The 21,390-nt window shown below is 38.4% G+C and overlaps 2 protein-coding genes across 2 annotated transcripts in view; one reads left to right on the forward strand and one right to left on the reverse strand.

The window, feature by feature from the left end:
* The window catches only part of LOC133647038 (uncharacterized), a 113,609-nt gene that overhangs the window by 76,879 nt on the left and 15,340 nt on the right, over window positions 1–21,390 (forward strand). The gene's annotated exons all lie outside the window — the stretch shown is intronic.
* On the reverse strand, window positions 1,448–20,511 carry LOC133645842 (kelch domain-containing protein 10-like). The gene is made up of 10 exons (XM_062040746.1): window positions 20,263–20,511; window positions 13,177–13,269; window positions 12,889–13,110; window positions 8,741–8,895; window positions 8,527–8,675; window positions 8,373–8,457; window positions 3,618–3,684; window positions 3,498–3,545; window positions 3,291–3,430; window positions 1,448–1,861 (listed from the first exon to the last, which is right to left on the reverse strand). The coding sequence occupies exons 1-10, from the start codon at window positions 20,381–20,383 to the stop codon at window positions 1,652–1,654; spliced, it is 1,290 nt and encodes a 429-aa protein (XP_061896730.1). The 5' UTR covers window positions 20,384–20,511; the 3' UTR covers window positions 1,448–1,651.

Consider the following 21,390-nt stretch of genomic DNA (forward strand, 5'->3'; position numbering starts at 1 on the left):
ACCTTTTATAAAGTTATAGAAAAAAATAAAAAATGTATATATATTTTTTTAGACATGTATCTCGTGTGCAAGAGAAACTCGTGCGCACAAGTTACATGTCTAAAAAAAAAAAAAATTATATATATTTTTTAATTTTCTCGTGCGCGAGATACATGTCTAAAAAAAATTTAACAAATTTTTTAATTTTCTCTTGCGCACAAGATACATGTCTAAAAAAAATTATAAACAATTTTTTAAATTTTCTCTTGCGCACAAGATCCAGGTCTAAAAAAAAAATTATAAATTTTTTCTTTTTTTTAATAACTTTATAAAAAGTTTCTTGTGCGCATGAGATACATGTCTAAAAAAAAAAAAATTATACATTTTTTGAATTTTTTTTATAACTTTATAAAAAGTTTCTCATGCGCACGAGAAACTTTTTATAAAGTTATAAAAAAAAAAATGTATAATTTTTTTTAGACATGTATCTCGTGCGCACAAGAAACTTGTGCGCACAAGTTACATGTCTAAAAAAAAATTATATATATTCTTTAATTTTCTCGTGCGCGAGATACATGTCTAAAAAAAATTATAAACAATTTTTTAAATTTTCTCTTGCGCACAAGATACATGTCTAAAAAAATTATAAACAATTTTTAAAATTTTCTGTTGCGCACAAGATACATGTCTAAAAAAAATTATAAATTTTTTCTTTTTTTTAATAACTTTATAAAAAGTTTCTTGTGCGCATGAGATACATGTCTAAAAAAAAAAAAATTATTAGTTTTTTTATAACTTTATAAAAAGTTTCTCGTGCGCACGAGAACGTTTCTCGTGAGAAACCTTTTATAAAGTTATAAAAAAAATAAAAAATGTATAATTTTTTTTAGACATGTATCTCGTGCGCACAAGTTACATGTCTAAAAAAAAAAAAAATTATATATTTTTTAAAATTTTCTCGTGCGCGAGATACATGTCTAAAAAAAATTAAACCAATTTTTTAATTTTCTCTTGCGCACAAGATACATGTCTAAGGAAAAATTACACATTTTTTCTTTTTTTTAATAACTTTATAAAAAGTTTCTTGTGCGCATGAGATACATGCCAAAAAAAAAATAATAATTATACATTTTTTTAAATTTTTTTTATAACTTTATAAAAAGTTTCTCGTGAGAAACCTTTTATAAAGTTATAAAAAATGTATAATTTTTTTTTAGACATGTATCTCGTGCGCACAAGAAACTCTCGTGCGCATAAGTTACATGTCTAAAAAAAAATACAAAATTATATCTATTTTTTAATTTTCTCGTGCATGAGATACATGTCTAAACAAAAATTCAAATTTTTTTCTTTTATAAAAAGTTTCTCGTGCGCACGAGAAAGTTTCTCGTGCGCACAAGATACATGTCTAAAAAAATTAAAAAATAATAATTATTTAAAAAAAAAAAAATCCCCCATGTCCCTTTGGGGGCTCCGTAATCGGTCACGCCCAATTTGTTTCTCTTTTTTAGACTAATAAATGAATTGTCAGAGTGACGCACAACACGGATGTCTAAAAACACATTTACAAAATGTAAAAAAAAAAAAAATTAGACTGCAAATCCTTGAAGGCGAGCTTCAGAACCGCAATCCCGTGTCCATGCGAGGCCGTCCAATCGCCGAGCGGCTCCGCCTACTTCAGTCGCTCGATGAGCGCGTGCGGCAGTCCCATGGCGAGCAGCTGCGGCGTGGCGAGCTGCGCCATGTGAGGCCGCCACTTCAGCAGTCTCTCCCAGGCCAGTTCCAGCAGGCTGGGCACCACCAGCCACACTTTGTACAGCGAGCCCGTCCTCCCATTGCCCGACATGTTGACCACGCCTCCGTGGACGTACATGCACCCCGCCTAGGACGCAACAACTTAGTGGGTGTTCTTAGCCAAGTGACACCATGTTACAAAAGCAGCGAAGTCGTCACGTTGTGTAAATGGTCAATAAAAAGAGAATACAACAAATCCTTTTCAACTTATATTCAATTGAATAGACTGCAAAGACAAGATATTTAAAGAAAATGTAGTTATTTTTTGCAAATATTAGCTCATTTGGAATTTGATGCCTGCGACATGTTCCAAAAAAGCTGGCACAAGTGGCAAAAAAGACTGAGGAAGTTGAGGAATGCTCATCAAACACTTACTTGGAACATCCCACAGGTGAACAGGTTAATTGGGAACAGGTGGGTGCCATGATTGGGTATAAAAGCAGTCATTCACAAACAAGGACGGGGCGAGGGTCACCACTTTGTCAACAAATGCCTGAGCAAATCGTTTAACGACAACATTTCTCAACCAGCTATTGCAAGGAATTTAGGGATTTCACCATCTACGCTCTGTAATATCATCAAAAGGTTCAGAGAATCTGGAGAAATCACTGCACGTAAGCCATGATATTACGGACCTTCGATCCCTCGGGCGGTACTGCATCAAAAAGCGACATCAGTGTGTAAAGGATATCACCACATGGGCTCACAAACACTTCAGAAAACCACTGTCAGTAACTACAGTTGGTCGCTACATCTGTAAGTGCAAGTTAAAACTCTACTATGCAAAGCCAAAGCCGTTTATCAACAACACCCAGAAACGCCTGGCGGCTTCGCTGGGCCCCGAGCTCCTCTAAAATGGTCTGATGCAAAGTGGAAAAGTGTTCTGTGGTCCCGACTAGAGTCCACATTTCAAATTGTTTTTGGGAACTGTGAACCAAAGAGGAAAAGAACCATCCGAATTGTTCCAGGCGCAAAGTGTAAAAGGCAGCATGTGTGATGGTATGGGGGTGTATTAGTGCCCAAGGCATGGGTAACTTACACATCTGGGAAGGCACCATTAATGCTGAAAATGTACATACAGGTTTTGGAGCATCCAAGCAACGTTATCATGGACGCCCCTGCTTATTTCAGCAAGACAATGCCAAGCCACGTGTTACAACAGTGCAATATGAAGCCTAAAATATGAGAAGGGAGACTGTTGAACAACTTAAGCTGTACATCAAGCAAGAATGGGAAAGAATTCCACTTCAAAAATGTGTCTCCTCAGTTCCCAAAACCTTTACTGAGTGTTGTTAAAAGGAAAGGCCATGTAACACAGTGGTAAAAATGCCCCTCTGACAACTTTTTTGCAACATGTTGCTGCCATTAAATTCTAAGTCCATGATTATTTGCAAATAATGATTGGAACATGAAATATCTTGTCTTTGCAGTCTATTCAATTGAATATAAGTCGAAAAGGATTTGTCGTATTCTCTTTTTATTTACTTGACTGCTTTCGGGGTTGTGTATGTACTGACCGGCGTCACGGCGGCGCAGTGGAAGTAGGAGGGCTCGGGCATGACGGCGGGCAGCTTGGTCCACTGAAAAAGGCGGAGGTTGAGCTTCCACAAGTCGGGCATGATCAGCTGACCGTCGTAGCCGCCGCATATAAACACCTCTGGGAGGCAGAAAAGGAACTGGTGAGGTTCCAAAACGGGCCGGGCGGCGTGTTGAGGCGCGCTTACCGTCTCGGACCTGCACGCAGCTGTGGCAGCGGCGGGCGGCAGGATATCCTGTCACATGAGGAAAAGGGCGGCAATAAGCATCACTCCCACCCGTCAGTCAGCGAGTCGTGCGGCACAAACCTATTTTCTCGTGGGGTTTGGTGACCATTTCCTCCCAGTAGTTCGTCTCCAAGTTATAGGCGTGAATCTGAAGAAGACGACGTACATCATTCACTCACGGCACACATGGCATCTGTAAAGCTGCCGTTTACGTACAAATAGGATTTACCAGCACTTAAAAGGGGGATGTTTACAACGTTTACACACTACTAGAGTCAACTTTGTTGTCAATTCTTCGCGTGTACAAGGAATGGAAAGTACGTTTTCAGCACAGTCCCACTCAAGAGCAGACTTAGGGGGGAAAAAAACCTCAATAGTCATAGCACACATAAACAAGTTACAAAGAAGCCACAAGACTTGCAACAGAGGTGAGGGAGTGGCTTCTACAGATGCGGGCTGTGTGTGTGTGTATGCCCATTGTCCAGGGTGTAGTGTTGTGTCTATAGGCCTGGAGTCGCCCTGCAGGCGTTACGAGCAAAGTTCAACTCCCGGGTGTTGTTGAAGGAGGGAGGGAGGTCAGAGCGGCTATGTACCATTTTTGATTCATTAGTACCGTGGTGTATACCGTACAACCCTACTCCAGACACAAATAAATCTAACGTTAGACACCTAGTACTAAGAGAGGTCTGAATACTTGCTAAATATAGCAACGCTGATCACTCTTGCTACGTGTTTTTATTCTCTGGCAGACCAAGTGTGTGTGTGTGTCAAATTCCGGGAATATTCAAATTTGGAAACTTTCCATGGGAATGAACGGGAAATGAACGGGAATAAACATTGAAGATCTTGCAGCATGATTATTAGCTAAAACAACCTGATTTCATGCAAATTCAGTAGAATTTCAACCCTGCACTGTGCATTCCTCCATCACATGTCCGGATAATTCCCAGCATGCTCCACACCACAGCAGGGCTATTGAGGCCACGCTGGTATTTGAGCCCAAGGACTTCATCCAGTCAGGTAAGTTTTGATGATATATAGCCGTGATGCTAATTTTCTCTATGTTAAATCCCATTCATTTATGCTAACAACGTTAGCGATCCAAATGGACCTTTTTTGTGATGTGTAAAGTTCAACTAGCAAATAGTAAATCAAAAGGTGTAGTTTCCTCAGCCTTCTGTTCTGCTAGCCATTTTGTTGTCATAGAAGAATGTAGGATTGCTGATTGAGTGTTCATTTATTCATCCAGCCTATTTCTATTCATTTGTGCATCAGTCAAATATTTTTAAAGACTACTCCAATTGTTTAGTGGTAAATTTACGGAAAGTTTCCTGTAAATTTCCGGAAATTTACCACAGGAGGTTAAGCTCGGAAGTTTGGAAATATTGACCATTTTTTGATTATTCAAAGTTGGACACCGTCCATGGGAATTAATGGAAATATATGGGAATTAATGGGGAATAGGGGTGGAAAGTTTACGGAAATTTACCGGAAACTTTCCACCCCTATTCCCCATTAATTCCCATATATTTCCATTAATTCCCATGGACGGTGTCCAACTTTGAATAATCAAAAAATGGTCAATATTTCCAAACTTCCCGTGGTAAATTTCCGGAAATTCACCGGAAACTTTCCACCCCTTTGCAACCCTATCCCCCATTAATTCCCATGGACGGTGTCCAACTTTGAACAATCAAAAAATGGTCAATATTTCCAAACTTCCCGAGCTTAACTTCCCGTGGTAAACTTCCAGAAATTTACCGGAAAGTTTCCACCCCTTTGCAACCCTATTCCCCATTAATTCCCTTATATTCCAATTAATTCCCATGGACGGTGTCCAACTTTGAATAGTCAAAAAATGGTCAATATTTCCAAACTTCCCGAGCTTAACTTCCCGTGGCAAATTTCCGGAAACTTTCCACCCCTTTGCAAGCCTATTCCCCATTAATTTCCATGGACACTGTCCAACTTTGAACAATCAAAAAATTGTCAATATTTCCAAATTTCCCGAGCTTAACTTCCCGTGGTAAATTTCCGTAAATTTACCGGAAACTTTCCACCCCTTTGCAACCCTATTCCCCATTAATTCCCACTAATTCCCATGGACGGTGTCCAACTTTGAACAATCAAAAAATGGTCAATATTTCCAAACTTCCCGAGCTTAACTTCCCGTGGTAAACTTCCAGAAATTTACCGGAAAGTTTCCACCCCTTTGCAACCCTATTCCCCATTAATTCCCTTATATTCCAATTAATTCCCATGGACGGTGTCCAACTTTGAATAATCAAAAAATGGTCAATATTTCCAAACTTCCCGAGCTTAACTTCCCGTGGTAAACTTCCAGAAATTTACAGGAAAGTTTCCACCCCTTTGCAACCCTATTCCCCATTAATTCCCTTATATTCCAATTAATTCCCATGGACGGTGTCCAACTTTGAATAATCAAAAAATGGTCAATATTTCCAAACTTCCCGAGCTTAACTTCCCGTGGCAAATTTCCGGAAACTTTCCGGAAATTTACCGGAAACTTTCCACCCCTTTGCAAGCCTATTCCCCATTAATTTCCATGGACACTGTCCAACTTTGAACAATCAAAAAATTGTCAATATTTCCAAATTTCCCGAGCTTAACTTCCTGTGGTAAATTTCCGGAAATTTACCGGAAACTTTCCACCCCTTTGCAACCCTATTCCCCATTAATTCCCACTAATTCCCATGGACGGTGTCCAACTTTGAACAATCAAAAAATGGTCAGTATTTCCAAACTTCCCGAGCTTAACTTCCCGTGGTAAACTTCCAGAAATTTACCGGAAAGTTTCCACCCCTTTGCAACCCTATTCCCCATTAATTCCCTTATATTCCAATTAATTCCCATGGACGGTGTCCAACTTTGAATAATCAAAAAATGGTCAATATTTCCAAACTTCCCGAGCTTAACTTCCCGTGGTAAACTTCCAGAAATTTACCGGAAAGTTTCCACCCCTTTGCAACCCTATTCCCCATTAATTCCCTTATATTCCAATTAATTCCCATGGACGGTGTCCAACTTTGAATAATCAAAAAATGGTCAGTATTTCCAAATTTCCCGAGCTTAACTTCCCGTGGTAAACTTCCAGAAATTTACCGGAAACTTTCCATCCCTTTGCAACCCTATTCCCCATATATTCCCATTAATTCCCATGGAGGGTGTCCAACTTTGAATAATAAAAAAATGGTCAATATTTCCAAACTTCCCGAGCTTAACTTCCTGTGGTAAATTTCCGGAAACTTTCCACCCCTTTGTAACCCTATTCCCCATGAATTCCCATGGACGGTGTCCAACTTTGAACAATCAAAAAAATGGTCATTATTTCCAAACTTCCCGAGATTAACTTTCCGTGGTAAATTTCCGGAAATTTACCCGAAACTTTCCACCCCTACTCCCCATTAATTCCCATGGACGGTGTCCAACTTTGAACAATCAAAAAAATGGTCAATATTTCCAAACTTCCCGAGCTTAACTTTCCGTGGTAAATTTCCGTAAAGTTTCCACCCCTTTGTAACCCTATTCCTCAATAATTCCCATGGACGGTGTCCAACTTTAAACAATCAAAAAAATTGTCATTATTTCCAAACTTCCCGAGCTTAACTTCCCGTGTTAAATTTACGGAAATTTACCTGAAACTTTCCACCCCTACTCCCCATTAATTCCCATGGACGGTGTCCAACTTTGAATGATCAAAAAATGGTCAATATTTCCAAACTTCCCGAGCTTAACTTCCCGTGGTAAATTTCCGTAAAGTTTCCACCACTTTGTAACCCTATTCCTCAATAATTCCCATGGACGGTGTCCAACTTTGAACAATCAAAAAAATGGTCAATATTTCCAAACTTCCCGAGCTTAACTTCCCGTGGTAAATTTCCGGAAATTTACTGGAAACTTTTCACCCCTTTGCAAGCCTATTCCCCATTAATTCCCATTAATTCCCATGGACGGTGTCCAACTTTGAACAATCAAAAATTGGTCAATATTTCCAAACTTCCAGAGCTTAACTTCCTGTGGTAAATTTCCGGAAATTTACCGGAAACTTTCGACCCCTTTGCAACCCTATTCCCCATTAATTCCCATATATTCCCATTAATTCCCATGGACGGTGTCTAACTTTGAATAATCAAAAAATGGTCAATATTTCCAAACTTCCCGAGGGAAATTTTCCGGAAATTTTCCACCCCTTTGTAACCCTATTCCCCATTAATTCCCATGGACGGTGTCCAACTTTGAATAATCAAAAAATGGTCAATATTTCCAAACTTCCCAAGCTTAACTTCCCGTGGGAAATTTACCGGAAAGTTGCCGCCCCTTTACAACCCTATTCCCCATTATTTCCCATATATTCCCACTAATTCCCATGGACGGTGTCCAACTTTGAATAATCAAAAAATGGTAAAAATGTCCAAATTTACCGGAAACTTTCCACCCCTATTCCCCATATATTCCCATTAATTCCCATGGACGGTGTCCAACTTTGAATAATCAAAAAATGGTCAATATTTCCAAACTTCCCAAGCTTAACTTCCCGTGGGAAATTTACCGGAAACTTTCCACCTCTATTCCCCATTAATTCCCAAGAATTCCCATGGACGGTGTCCAACTTTGAATAATCAAAACATTTTCAATATTTCCAAACTTCCCGAGCTTAACTTCCCGTGGTAAATTTCCGGAGAGTTTCCATGAAATTTACCGGAAACTTTCCACCCCTTTGCAGCCCTAGTGTTACGATGCATACGCCACCTAACAGGTCCCATTGACTGAACGCACGGGACACACAGAGCATTACATCACCATCAGTCCTCTTACCTTGTCCAAGCGATATGACGACCAGGAAGTCCCGCCTCCTAAAATGTATATCCTCCTTCCGTCGTGTGCCAGCTCGTGTCTGTACCTGAGATTGACGACACGCTCGGTTGAATATCTCTCCTATTCTCTTTCCAAAATTCTCTTTCAGCCTGACCGCTCCTCGGGGAGATCCGTGGGTGCGTTGTTGGGCTTGAGGTGGGTCCATTCTTTTGTCGTGAGGTCTAGCCTGTGCAGGTCGGTGCTGTAAAGGTAGCCCGTGGTGCCCCCGAAGACGTACAGGTAGCCATTTATAATCGCCATGGCCTGCAACGGGACGAGAGAGGTGGGTTGTGGCGGTCCGCCAAGTCCGAGGAGCGCGGACGAGCTACCTGGCCGTAGATCTTGTTGGGCTTGGTCCCTCGGCAGGGGAGCAGCTTCCATTCTTTGTACTGGACGTTGCAAACGTGCACGTCGTTGCCGTTGTTCTCGCCAAAGGGGATCCCGGTGCCGCCAAACACCAGCAGGTTGTTGCCGTGGAAGACGGCTGCGAGGAAAAAGGGGTCGTCAGCGTTAGTAACCACAGCTGCTTCATGCTCTTCTTGGTGTTAGAAAAGCAGAACTCACAATTTAGTCGTTTGTACGAGTGTGGAATGACGAGATTGCAATATATTTGTGACGGTGGAATCTACATGACATCATCGTCTAATTTGCAGGCCCCCTTTCAGGGGAACAAAAGAGGAAAACTGACATTAAAAAAAGAAGAAAATCAAGACTACATTTCCTGCAATTGGGTGCATTTCTACATTAAATTTGACCTTTCGATGTATTCTCATCTACATGTCTACTGTCATGTACCATGAATTGGTTTTTTTTACTAGATCCTTTACTAATGTTATCATTGAAAAAAGTAATGTACAATTCTATAACATGCATGCAAAGAACACAATTTTTTGGCGATGCTATCCTGTAGCCACGCCCCCTCGGGTAATATACTTCCGGTGTTGTGACCCCTGAACCCCCTTCAAAGTATACCTTCTCGCCGGCTGCTAATAAACGTGTCCAAACTGCAGCCCGCGGGGCGTCTTCAATTCGGCCCGCAGGTTGTAAAGAGTTTAGTAAACAATGTGATCAGGAGTGGTGTGTCCATATCATGCATAAATATCCAGTGGTCTGATTACTGCAACTGTATCACCATCTGGTGGCCATTGTATGTAGCGTTTGCCTTTAATTGTACAATATGTGTGTGTATATACATACAGTGTTTCCCATAAACTGCCAAGATACCTGTGGCGGTGGGGGCGTGGTCACCATGACATCATTGATGAATTTGCATAATTTACTACAATGATATGATTTTCTCTAAAAAGGCTCAAAAAATGTATACTTACTAATTAATAATAACAGTTTTGTTTTAAACGTCCATCCATCCATCCATCTTACAATATAATTACAACACTTTATGTACATATTTATATACAGATTTCAACAATAAGTTATTCACTGAAATATATTTATTAATTGTGGTTCTTACAAAAAATATATCTTTTAAAATATAAAAGCTAAAATGTCTCTTAAAGCTCTGCCCCTTTAATTAGTGCATACTAAATAATTTAACTTTAGCCTACTACTACAACCATATTATTTACCAGCAACATAAAGTGAAACAGAGGCAGAGGTGTCCTGCCACAGTCAGTAACAAATAAACAGAAAACAGTAGTGGTCAAATACAAAAAAGGTAACAAGAGAAGTATCCTACACTTCTCTTTTGTAAAGTAAATCTGAACAGCCTATATGGGCATCTACATCAACTATATGATTTGCCTGAGAAGCTGGACAGGACAAAAATTGTTTTTATTTTTTATTTGTGGCGGACGTAATTATTTCGTGGCGGGCCGCCACAAATAAATGAATGTGTGGGAAACACTGTACATACACACACACACACACACACACACAGTCTCATTTTGTCCACCAATCTACTAATAAAAGCCTCAATCAATCAAGTGTGTGTGTGTGTGTGTGTGTGTGTATATACATACATACACACACACACACACACACACACACACACACACACACACACAGTCTCATTTTGTCCACCAATCTACTAATAAAAGCCTCAATCAATCAATCAATCAAGTGTGTGTGTGTGTATATACATACATATACACACACACACACACATATTTGGTGGACAAAATGAGACAAAGGAGTGGCATAAAACACGTCTTTCCGTGGCAGCGTAGGATTAAGTTGTACATGTAAAACTGTTGAGTCACAGTCCACACGACTACGGTGAGTTCAAGGACCGCTGAAATTAGTAGGACAAAACGGCGCTTGCCAAATAGTGTCATCAGTGAAGCATACACACAAACATATTAAACTGTGGGCTTTCTAACAATTAGGAAGGTTTGTGTCATGTTTGTCCTCCTACAGAAAGCATATTACAACAAAATATTTATAAAAATATAAAATATTTTTCTCCTCATTTTTTCCCCATTTACCATATTTTTCGGACTATAAGTCGCTCCGGAGTATAAGTCGCACCGGCCGAAAATGCATAGTAAAGAAGGGAAAAAACATACATAAGTCGCACTGGAGTATAAGTCGCATTTTTTAAGGAAATGTATTTGATAAAACTAGGGCTGCAACAACTAATCGATTAAAATTGATTATAAAAATAGTTGGCGATTAATTTAGTCATCGATTCGTTGGATCTATGCTGTGCGCATGCGCAGAGGCAATTTTTTATTTTTTATAAACATTTATTTATAAACTGCAACATGTACAAACAACTGAGAAACAAAAATCAAAATAAATATGGTGGCAGTATGCTGTTTTTTTCCCCAATAAAATACTGGAAAGGATAGAAATTTAGTTTGTCTCTTTTATCCGATTATTAATCGATTAATCGAAGTAATAATCGACAGATTAATCGATTATCAAATTAATTGTTAGTTGCAGCCCTAGATAAAAGCCAACACCAAGAATAGACATTTGAAAGGCAATTTCAAATAAATAAAGAATAGTGAACAACAGGCTGAATAAGTGTACGTTATATGATGCATAAATAACCAACTGGTATGTTAACGTAACATATTATGGTAAGAGTCATTCAAATAACTATAACATATAGAACATGCTATACGTTTACCAAACAATCTGTCACTCCTAATCGCTAAATCCCATGAAATCTTATACGTCTAGTCTCTTACGTGAATGAGCTAAATAATATTATTTGATATTTTACGCTAATGTGTTAATCATTTCACACATAAGTCGCTCCTGAGTATAAGTCGCACCCCCGGCCAAACTATGAAAAAAAACTGCGACTTATAGTCCGAAAAATACGGTATATATATATATATATATATGTGTGTGTATATGTGTGTATATATATATATATATATACGCATATATATGTGTGTGTGTATATGTGTATATATATATATATATACACATATATATGTGTGTGTGTGTGTATATATATATATACACACACATACATATATATATATACACACATATACATACACACACACACATATATACACACATACACATACATAGATATACATATATATATATATATATATATACACACACATACATACATACATGCATACATACATATATACATATATATATATATATTCTGACCCCAGAGCTTTCCTCCAGAAGGTCTTATCTGTGTCCAAGTGATGTCAGATGAAACAAAAACGGAGCTGTTTGGCCACAATACCCAGCAATATGTTTGGAGGAGAAAAGGTGAGGCCTTTAATCCCAGGAACACCATTCCTACCGTCAAGCATGGTGGTGGTAGTATTATGCTGTTTTGCTGCCAATGGAACTGGTGCTTTACAGAGAGTAAATTGGACAATGAAAAAGGAGGATTACCTCCAAATTCTTCAGGACAAGCTAAAATCCTCAGCCCGGAGGTTGGGTCTTGGGCGCAGTTGGGTGTTCCAACAGGACAATGACCCCAAACACACGTCAAAAGTGGTAAAGGAATGGCTAAATCAGGCTAGAATTAAGATTTTAGAATGCCCTTCCCAAAGTCCTGCACTTAAACGTGTGGACAATGCTGAAGAAACAAGTCCATGTCAGAAAAGCAACACATTTAGCTGAACTGCACCAATTTTGTGGTCAAAAATTCAAGGAGAAGCTTGTGGATGGCTACCAAAAGCGCCTTATTGCAGTGAAACTTGCCAAGGGACATGTAAGCAAATATTAACATTGCTGTATGTATACTTTTGACCCAGCACATTTTCAGTAGACTCATAATAAATTCATAAAAGAAGCAAACTTCATGAATGTTTTTTTGTGAGCAACAAGTATGTGCTCCAATCACTACATCACAAAAAAATAAGAAATGATTGGCAACGAAAGACAGCCATGACATCATGTTCTTTACAAGTGTATGTAAACTTTTGACCATGACTGTATGCATTTTCATGAAAGGAATAAAAGAAATGATGATTTGTGGCGTGCCGCACTAATAAAGGAGTGGAGGAGAAACATAGAAAGCCTAACTCACCCGACATGGAAGCCAGCTCGGTAGGAATGTAGCCCTCCGTCTGAACGCGGTGCCAGGTCGCTGTGGCCAAGTGGAACCTCCAAAGCTCCCTGAAGAGCGGGTAGTCCTCATTGTCCGCCCCGCCCGCCTCCTCGAAGTCCGGGTTGTAGCCGCCAAACACGTAGAGGTTGGTGCTGTCCGCCACACAGCGGTGTCCGCTGCGAGCGGAGGGCACGCAGGGTCCTGCGGGGGAGGGACAACAATCTTTAACCCTCCCGTTCTTTTCACCACGTAAAAAAAACCACTCGCCTTCTCTCAGGAACCTGTTGGGAATACGCAAGTTGGGCGAGGCCTGGGAAAAGATGCGGCGGGCCTGGAGCCAGCGTCCTCGCTTTTTGAAACCTGCAGGATGGACACAACGTTAGGTGGGAGAGAATAGTCCACGCTCTTCAGAAAAAGACTATTTTGTCAGAAAAAGGAGGGCGATACTACCGATGTGGGTATTGATACATTATACAATAAATACTTTTTACCTGGACATTTTGCAAGATCATTCAATGACTTTGTCATTGATTGATTGATTGATTGAGACTTGTATTAGTAGATTGCACAGTACAGTACATATTCCGTACAATTGACCACTAAATGGTAACACCCCAATAAGGTTTTCAACTTGTTTAAGTCGGGATCCACGTTAATCAATTCATGGTACAAATATATACTATCAGCATAATACAGTCAAATATATACTATCATCATAATACAGTCAAATATATACTATCAGCATAATACAGTCAAATATATACTATCATCATAATACAGTCAAATATATACTATCAGCATAATGCAGTCAAATATATACTATCAGCATAATGCAGTCAAATATATACTATCAGCATAATACAGTCAAATATATACTATCAGCATAATGCAGTCAAATATATACTATCAGCATAATGCAGTCAAATATATACTATCATCATAATACAGTCAAATATATACTATCAGCATAATACAGTCAAATATATACTATCAGCATAATGCAGTCAAATATATACTATCAGCATAATGCAGTCAAATATATACTATCAGCATAATGCAGTCAAATATATACTATCAGCATAATGCAGTCAAATATATACTATCAGCATAATGCAGTCAAATATATACTATCAGCATAATGCAGTCAAATATATACTATCACAGTGTTTCCCATAAACTGCCAAGATACCTGTGGCGGTGGGGGCGTGGCTATGGGCGTGGTCACCATGACATCATCGAGTAGTTTGCATCATTTACTACAATGATATGATTTTCTCTAAAAAGGCTCAAAAAATGTATACTTACTAATTAATAATAACAGTTTTGTTTTAAACGTCCATCCATCCATTTTACAATATAATTACAACACTTTATGTACATATTTATATACAGATTTGAACAATAAGTTATTCACTGAAATATATTTATTAATTGTGGTTCTTACAAAAAATATATCTTATAAAATATAAAAGCTAAAATGTCTCTTAAAGCTCTGCCCCTTTAATTAGTGCGTACTAAATAATTTAACTTTAGCCTACTACTACAACCATATTATTTACCAGCAACATAAAGTGAAACAGAGGCAGAGGTGTCCTGCCACAGTCAGTAGCAAATAAACAGAAAACAGTAGTGGTCAAATACAAATAAGGCAACAAGAGAAGTATCCTACACTTCTCTTTTGTAAAGTAAATCTGAACAGCCTATATGGGCATCTACATCAACTATATGATTTGCCTGAGAAGCTGGACAGGAAAAAAAAAAAAGATTTTTATTTTTATTTGTGGCGGACGTAATTCTTTCGTGGCGGGCCGCCACAAATAAATGATTGTGTGGGAAACACTGTATCAGCATAATACAGTCAAATATATACTATCAGCATAATACAGTCAAATATATACTATCAGCATAATACAGTCATTACACAAGTTAATCATCAGAGTATATACATTGAATTAATTACATTATTTACAATCTTCATGATTAGAATCACAAAAATAAAAACAGGACTACTGATGTCGCGATACCAATATTTTAGTACCGGTACCAAAATGTATTTCGACACTTTTCGGTACTTTTCTAAATAAAGGGGACCACAAAAAATACCGTTATAGTCTTAATTTGAACACAAAATTTTAGCGTACATGAAACATATGTTTATTATTGCAATTTAGTCCTTAAATAAAATAGTGAACATACTAGACAACTTGTCTTTTAGTAGTAAGTAAACAAACAAAGACTCCTAATTAGTCTGCTGACATATGCAGTATCATATTGTGTCATTTATACACCTATTATTTTGTACACATTATGAGGGACAAACTGTAAAAACTTAATTATTAATATACTTGTTCATTTACTGTTAATATCTGCTTATTTTCTCCTTTAACATGTTCTATCTACACTTCTGTTAAAATGTAATAATCACGTATTCTTCTCTTAGTTTTGGATGATACCACATATTTGGGTATCAATCCGATACCAAGTAGTTACAGGATCATACAATGGTCATGATTTAAGTCCTCGTGTGTGCAGGGACATATTTCTTGAGTTTATAAACATAATGTACATTTAAAAAAAACGAAAGAAGATTTTGTGATGCTAAAAAATATCGATGTAATCGACTAGATACGCTCTTGTACGTGGTATCATTACAGTGGATGTTAGGTGTAGATCCACCCATGGCGTTTGTTTACATTGTGACGCCGGTGAGCTATTGTATCCTTATCCCTTATTCTTATCTTGTTTGATACATTACATTAGTTTTAGATGATACCACACATTTAGGTATCGATCCGATACCAAGTAGTTACAGGATCATACATTGGGCATGTTCAAAGTCCTCATGTGTCCAGGGACATATTAGCTGAGTTTATAAACATATTATAAATAAACCAAAAAAATGCTAAAAAAAATATCGATGTAATATCGACGAGATACGCTCCTGTACGTGGTATCATTACAGTGGATGTCAGGTGTAGATCCACCTATGGCGTTTGTTTACATTGTGACGCCGGTGAGCTATTGTATCCTTACCACTTGTTCTTATCTTGTTTGATACTTTACATTAGTTTTGGATGATACCACACATTTAGGTATCGATCCGATACCAAGTCGTTACAGGATCATATTCAAAGTCCTTGTGTGTCCAGGGACATATTTCCCGAGTTTCTAAACATAATATAAATAAACGGAAAAAAATGCTTAAAAAAATATCGATGTAATCATAGTAGTATCGACTAGATACGCTCCTGTACTTGGTATGATTACAGTGGATGTCAGGTGTAGATCCACCCACGACGTTTGTTTACATTCAGTAACAGCGTCATTAGCTGTGACACCGGTGAGCTATTGTATCCTCCTACGGTGTGTAGTGAAGCATGTTTAGCTATTCCTCGTCCTCCAGTGATAATGGTACTTGTAAGAAACTTACTTTATTTGTCGCCATGGAGGCCAGGATTAGTGATTAGGATGTTAGCTGCTAGCTAGTTAGCCATTTCTTAAAGCACCTCTTACTGAGGGCGTTTCAGTGTTATAACTTCACCTTTATCTTTACTTTTTACACCAAAATGCGTCCGTTCTCCCTTTTCTGTCTACACACTGTGTCTGCTTGTAAGTACTCTGTGCGTGTGCGCTGCCGAACATGCTCCTCTGCTCGTAAAACCAGCAATGTCGCGACGGGACATTTTCCCCACTCAAAATGAATTGGCCATTTTTCAAACTTGCACAATTCCCACATTTTTCAACCGATTCCAACCATTCCACCTTCAACACATTCCACTCATCCTGGACATTCAAACTACTTTTTTTCCAAGTTTAAAATTTTTTCCAGGAATTCCCGTTTTTCAAACCCTTTTTTCTGTGGACTACTCCTTCCACATTTTTCAACCCACTTCAACCGGTCTACCGTCAAAACATTCCTCTTAATCAGGACAAAAAACTAAGCTGTTTTTTTAACTGGAAAATTACCGTTTTTCCTGAAATTCCTGGAATTTCTCATTAAAAAATGTGACTACTTCAACATTTCTCGACCGACTGAAACAATTCCAACACCAACCCATTTCAGGTCATTCAGAACATTCAAGTCTTTTAACATTCCCCTCCTCCCCCCAAAAAATGCCGCTTTTCCCGAAATTCCCAAATTTCCATTAAATTCCCATTAAAATCAATGGGACATTTTTCAAAATTCCACAATTCTAACATTTTTCATCCGATTCAAACTGTTCCAACTCCAAAATATCCAGCCTGTTCAAAATTGTGTGCTTTCCTTCAAAATAAAAATAAAAAATCCCGGATATCCAAGAATTCCCAGTTTTCAGGGACATTTCCCCCATTCAAAATGAATTGGCCATTTTTCAAACTTGCACAATTCCCACATTTTTCAACCTATTCCAACCATTCCACCTTCAACACATTCCACTCATCCTGGACATTCAAACTATATGTTTTCCAAGTTTAAAAAAAATTCCAGGAATTCCCGTTTTTCAAACCCTTTTTTCTGTCGACAACTCCTTCCACATTTTTCAACCCACTTCAACTGGTCTACCGTCAAAACATTCCTCTTAATCAGGACAAAAAACTAAGCTGTTTTTTTAACTGGAAAATTACCGTTTTTCCTGAAATTCCTGGAATTTCTCTATTAAAAATGTTACTATTTCAACATTTCTCGACCGACTAAAACAATTCCAACACCAACCCCCCCCCCCCCCCCAAAAATGCAGCTTCTCCCGAAATTCCCAAATTTCCATTGGGACATTTTTCCAAATTCCACAGTTCCAACATTTTTCATCCAATTCAACCTGTTCCAACTCCAAAATATCCAGCCTGTTCAAAATTGTGTGCTTTCCTTCAACATTTTTTTTTTTAATTCCCGGATTTCTAAGAATTCCCAGTTTTCAGGGACATTTTCCCCATTCAAAATGAATTAGCCATTTTTCAAACCTCCACAATTCCCACTTCAACCGGTCTACCGTCAAAACATTCCTCTTAATCAGAACAAAAAACTAAGCGTTTTTTTAACTGGAAAATTACCGTTTTTTCTGAAATTCCTGGAATTTCTCAATCAAAAATGTGACTACTTCACCATTTCTCGACCGACTAAAACAATTCCAACACCAACCCATTTCAAGCCATTCAGAACATTCAAGTCTTTTAACATCCCCCCCCCCCCCAAAAAATGCCGCTTTTCCCGAAATTCCCAAATTTCCATTAAATTCCCATTGAAATCAATGGGACATTTTTCCAAGTTCCACAATTCCCACATTTTTCATCCGATTCAAACTGTTCCAACTCCAAAATATCCAGCTAGGGCTATGGAATATACTCGATATATCGCGGGTTTGTCTCTGTGCGATATAGAAAATGACTATATCGTGATATTCGAGTATACGTTCTCACGCAGTTGCTTTTAGCTGCGGGCATTACACTACAGGCGTTTCTCACTCTTTCTTGTCTCTCCTTCTCACAGAGACGTAAAACAAGCGCACCTTCTTACATACGTCACATACGTATACGCCCTCGCTGAGCGGAGAGGTAGTGGCATGGCTGAAGTTAGCTGTGGTGCGAGTGGTAATACGAGAGAAAGACGGTGCGAATCTGGTAACAAATGAAGGAAGAATTAATTCCCAAGAAAAACAGCACAGGGTCCATCATCTGGCGGTGGTTTGGCTTCAAGCGGGAAGATGTCGAACAGACAACCGTAATATGTCAAGTATGCGGCATAAGCGTTGCTACAAAAAGTAGCATTACTGCTAATTTGTAGCATCATTTGAAAAGTCACCCGCTAGAGAATGAAGAGTGCTTGAAACTCCGCATGTCAACATCTCTGAAATGCCGAAGCAACCATTTCCACATCAACGCCGTATGAAAAAAAATTGTCAACAACAGAAAGAGATAACGTCCGCAGGAACCTACCACATAGCGAAGGACATACACTATTTGATTTCCTATTATGCAGCTCATTTTTAATTGACGGTTGTTAAAATATCTTGTGCGACATCATGCACAAAAGTGCACTTTATTAGTTTTAAACTGTTGTAGTGGCGTTCTGTGCAAAAAGTGCACTTTAATTTAGTGTTGTTTTGATATGTCATCTTGGTGACATCATGCACAAAAGTGCACTAATAGCTCGTTTTAAAATGTCTCTGACAACCTTGCACTTTCTGTTTTGGAAATGACATGAATGCTTAAGAACTGTTTAATAAATGCAGTTTTGGTCAATTGACTTAGTTGTGATTTCCTTTTCTGCATGAAAGTTTCAAATGAGCATACGCTACCGTTCAAAAGTTTGGGGTCACATTGAAATGTCCTTATTTTTGAAGGAAAAGCACTGTACTTTTCAATGAAGATAACTTTAAGCTAGTCTTAACTTTAAAGAAATACACTCTATACATTGCTAATGTGGTAAATGACCATTCTAGCTGCAAATGTCTGGTTTTTGGTGCAATATCTACATAGGTGTATAGAGGCCCATTTCCAGAAACTATCACTCCAGTGTTCTAATGGTACAATGTGTTTGCTCATTGGCTCAGAAGGCTAATTGATGATTAGAAAACCCTTGTGCAATCATGTTCACACATCTGAAAACAGTTTAGCTCGTTACAGAAGCTACAAAACTGACCTTCCTTTGAGCAGATTGAGTTTCTGGAGCATCACATTTGTGGGGTCAATTAAACGCTCAAAATGGCCAGAAAAAGAGAACTTTCATCTGAAACTCGACAGTCTATTCTTGTTCTTAGAAATGAAGGCTCAAACACAAAATTGAACGGTAGTGTATATTAATGCAGTATGAAGAAGAATGTTTTAATGTAGACACATAGAATCATCATACTGCTGTGATGATATGCATCAAGTGTTCATTCAAGGCTAAGACAAAATATCCAGATATATATCGTGTATCGTGACATGGCCTAAAAATATCGAGATATTAGTAAAAGAAGGCCATATCGCGCAGCCCTACTTACTACCAGTGTCGATACGATACCAATACTACACAGGTATCGATATCTGGATCGATCCGCCCAGCTGTACCATCGAGATACCCTGCCCTACGATGTTAAATTTGCATTGACTTGAGTAATTCGTTTTAAAAAAAAATTACCGTAACCAAACAGGTTTGCCCGGATGTAATGGAAGTGAAAGTATTGTGTACAGGAAGTAGAATAGTAGCATTGCTGCTAGCTTTCCTAGCAACATTAGCTAGCATCGGCCTGCGTGTTGTTGTTACAGCTTTGGCGCCCAACAAACATGTTAATACACAATACAGCATATAGAAGTATTATCAAGGGTTAGTTTTCAAAGACAAGAGTGTAGGAAACGTGCGAGCCTACCGCGGCCGAGCTCTTTTTCTTTACAGACCTGAATCTCGGCCGGGGGGCCACCATGAGAGTTTCTCAAACTTATTCAGCTGACTGGAGCTTTCGTCGCGTACCGCCGGAGACATTTTGAGCGACGCAGTGCGGCGAGGCTTCACTTCCATTTTCCGCCCCCAATTGAATTACACGTCGAGGGAAAAAAACATCTTTTTTTTTTTTTTTTTTGGTTAACAAATAACAGCTGACTCCTTCACGCCTGCAGCGGCTGTTGTCGCCGCCACCGTAAAAATACACTACCTGGGATTGGTGCGCCGCTGTCACGTGACCAATTGCGACCAATCAAAATGCGAGTCGCCTGGCCTCGCATTCAAGAGCGACGCGGTGTTGTGTGTTGTTTAAAAAGGCTGCCCTTGTCAGCGAAACAACAACAACAAAATGCTCCCAAAAAAAGGCAGTTTGGGTTAGAAATACACTCAATACGTGACAGGTCCATTTTTGGTTGTGGAATAGTTTGCGATATAATTTCGAAGCGGGTTCTAAAAACAAAAGTGGGTGACCCTCCCTTTGTAATCCTTGACAAATAAAGAGTACACTGCATCCGGAAAGTATTCACTTTTTCCACATTTTGTTCCGTCACAGCTCTTTCCCAAAATGGAATACATTCATTTTGTCCTCAACATTTTTACACGCAATACCCCGTAATGACAATGTGAAAAACATTTGTTTAGAGATTTTTGCAACTGTATTAAAACTAACAATCTAAGAAATCACACACTTCACTTTTTCCACATTCTGTCAGGTTACATCCTGTCCTCAAAATTCTACACACAATACCCCTTAATAAAAATGTGATGATTTATTTATTTTTTTTAAAAGATTTTTGCAATTTAAAAAAAAATATATACTAAGAAATCACATTTCATACTTAATTTTCCACATTTAGTTATGTTACAGTCCTATTCCAAAATTGAATACATTCATTTTTGTCCTCAAAATTCTACACACAATAACCCATAATGACAATGTGAAAAAAACATTTTAGAGATTTTTGCAAATGTATTAAAAATAACAATCTAAGAAGTCACACACTTCACTTTTTCCACATTTTGTCAGGTTACATCCTGTCCTCAAAATTCTACACAAAATACCCCATAATAACAATGTGATTATT

Source organism: Entelurus aequoreus, linkage group LG03 (genome assembly GCF_033978785.1).
Source record: "Entelurus aequoreus isolate RoL-2023_Sb linkage group LG03, RoL_Eaeq_v1.1, whole genome shotgun sequence".
NCBI classification, from domain to species: domain Eukaryota; kingdom Metazoa; phylum Chordata; class Actinopteri; order Syngnathiformes; family Syngnathidae; genus Entelurus; species Entelurus aequoreus.

Coding starts and splice junctions, on each gene's coding strand:
- LOC133645842 (XM_062040746.1), bottom strand. CDS start 20,383: ATGGAAGTGAAGCCTCGCCGCACTGCGTCGCTCAAAATGTCTCCGGCG. Junction 8,896..12,888: donor CGAGCTGGCTTCCATGTCGG/GTGAGTTAGGCT, acceptor TTTTCCTCGCAG/CCGTCTTCCACGGCAACAAC. Junction 8,458..8,526: donor ACGGATCTCCCCGAGGAGCG/GTCAGGCTGAAA, acceptor CGTCAATCTCAG/GTACAGACACGAGCTGGCAC.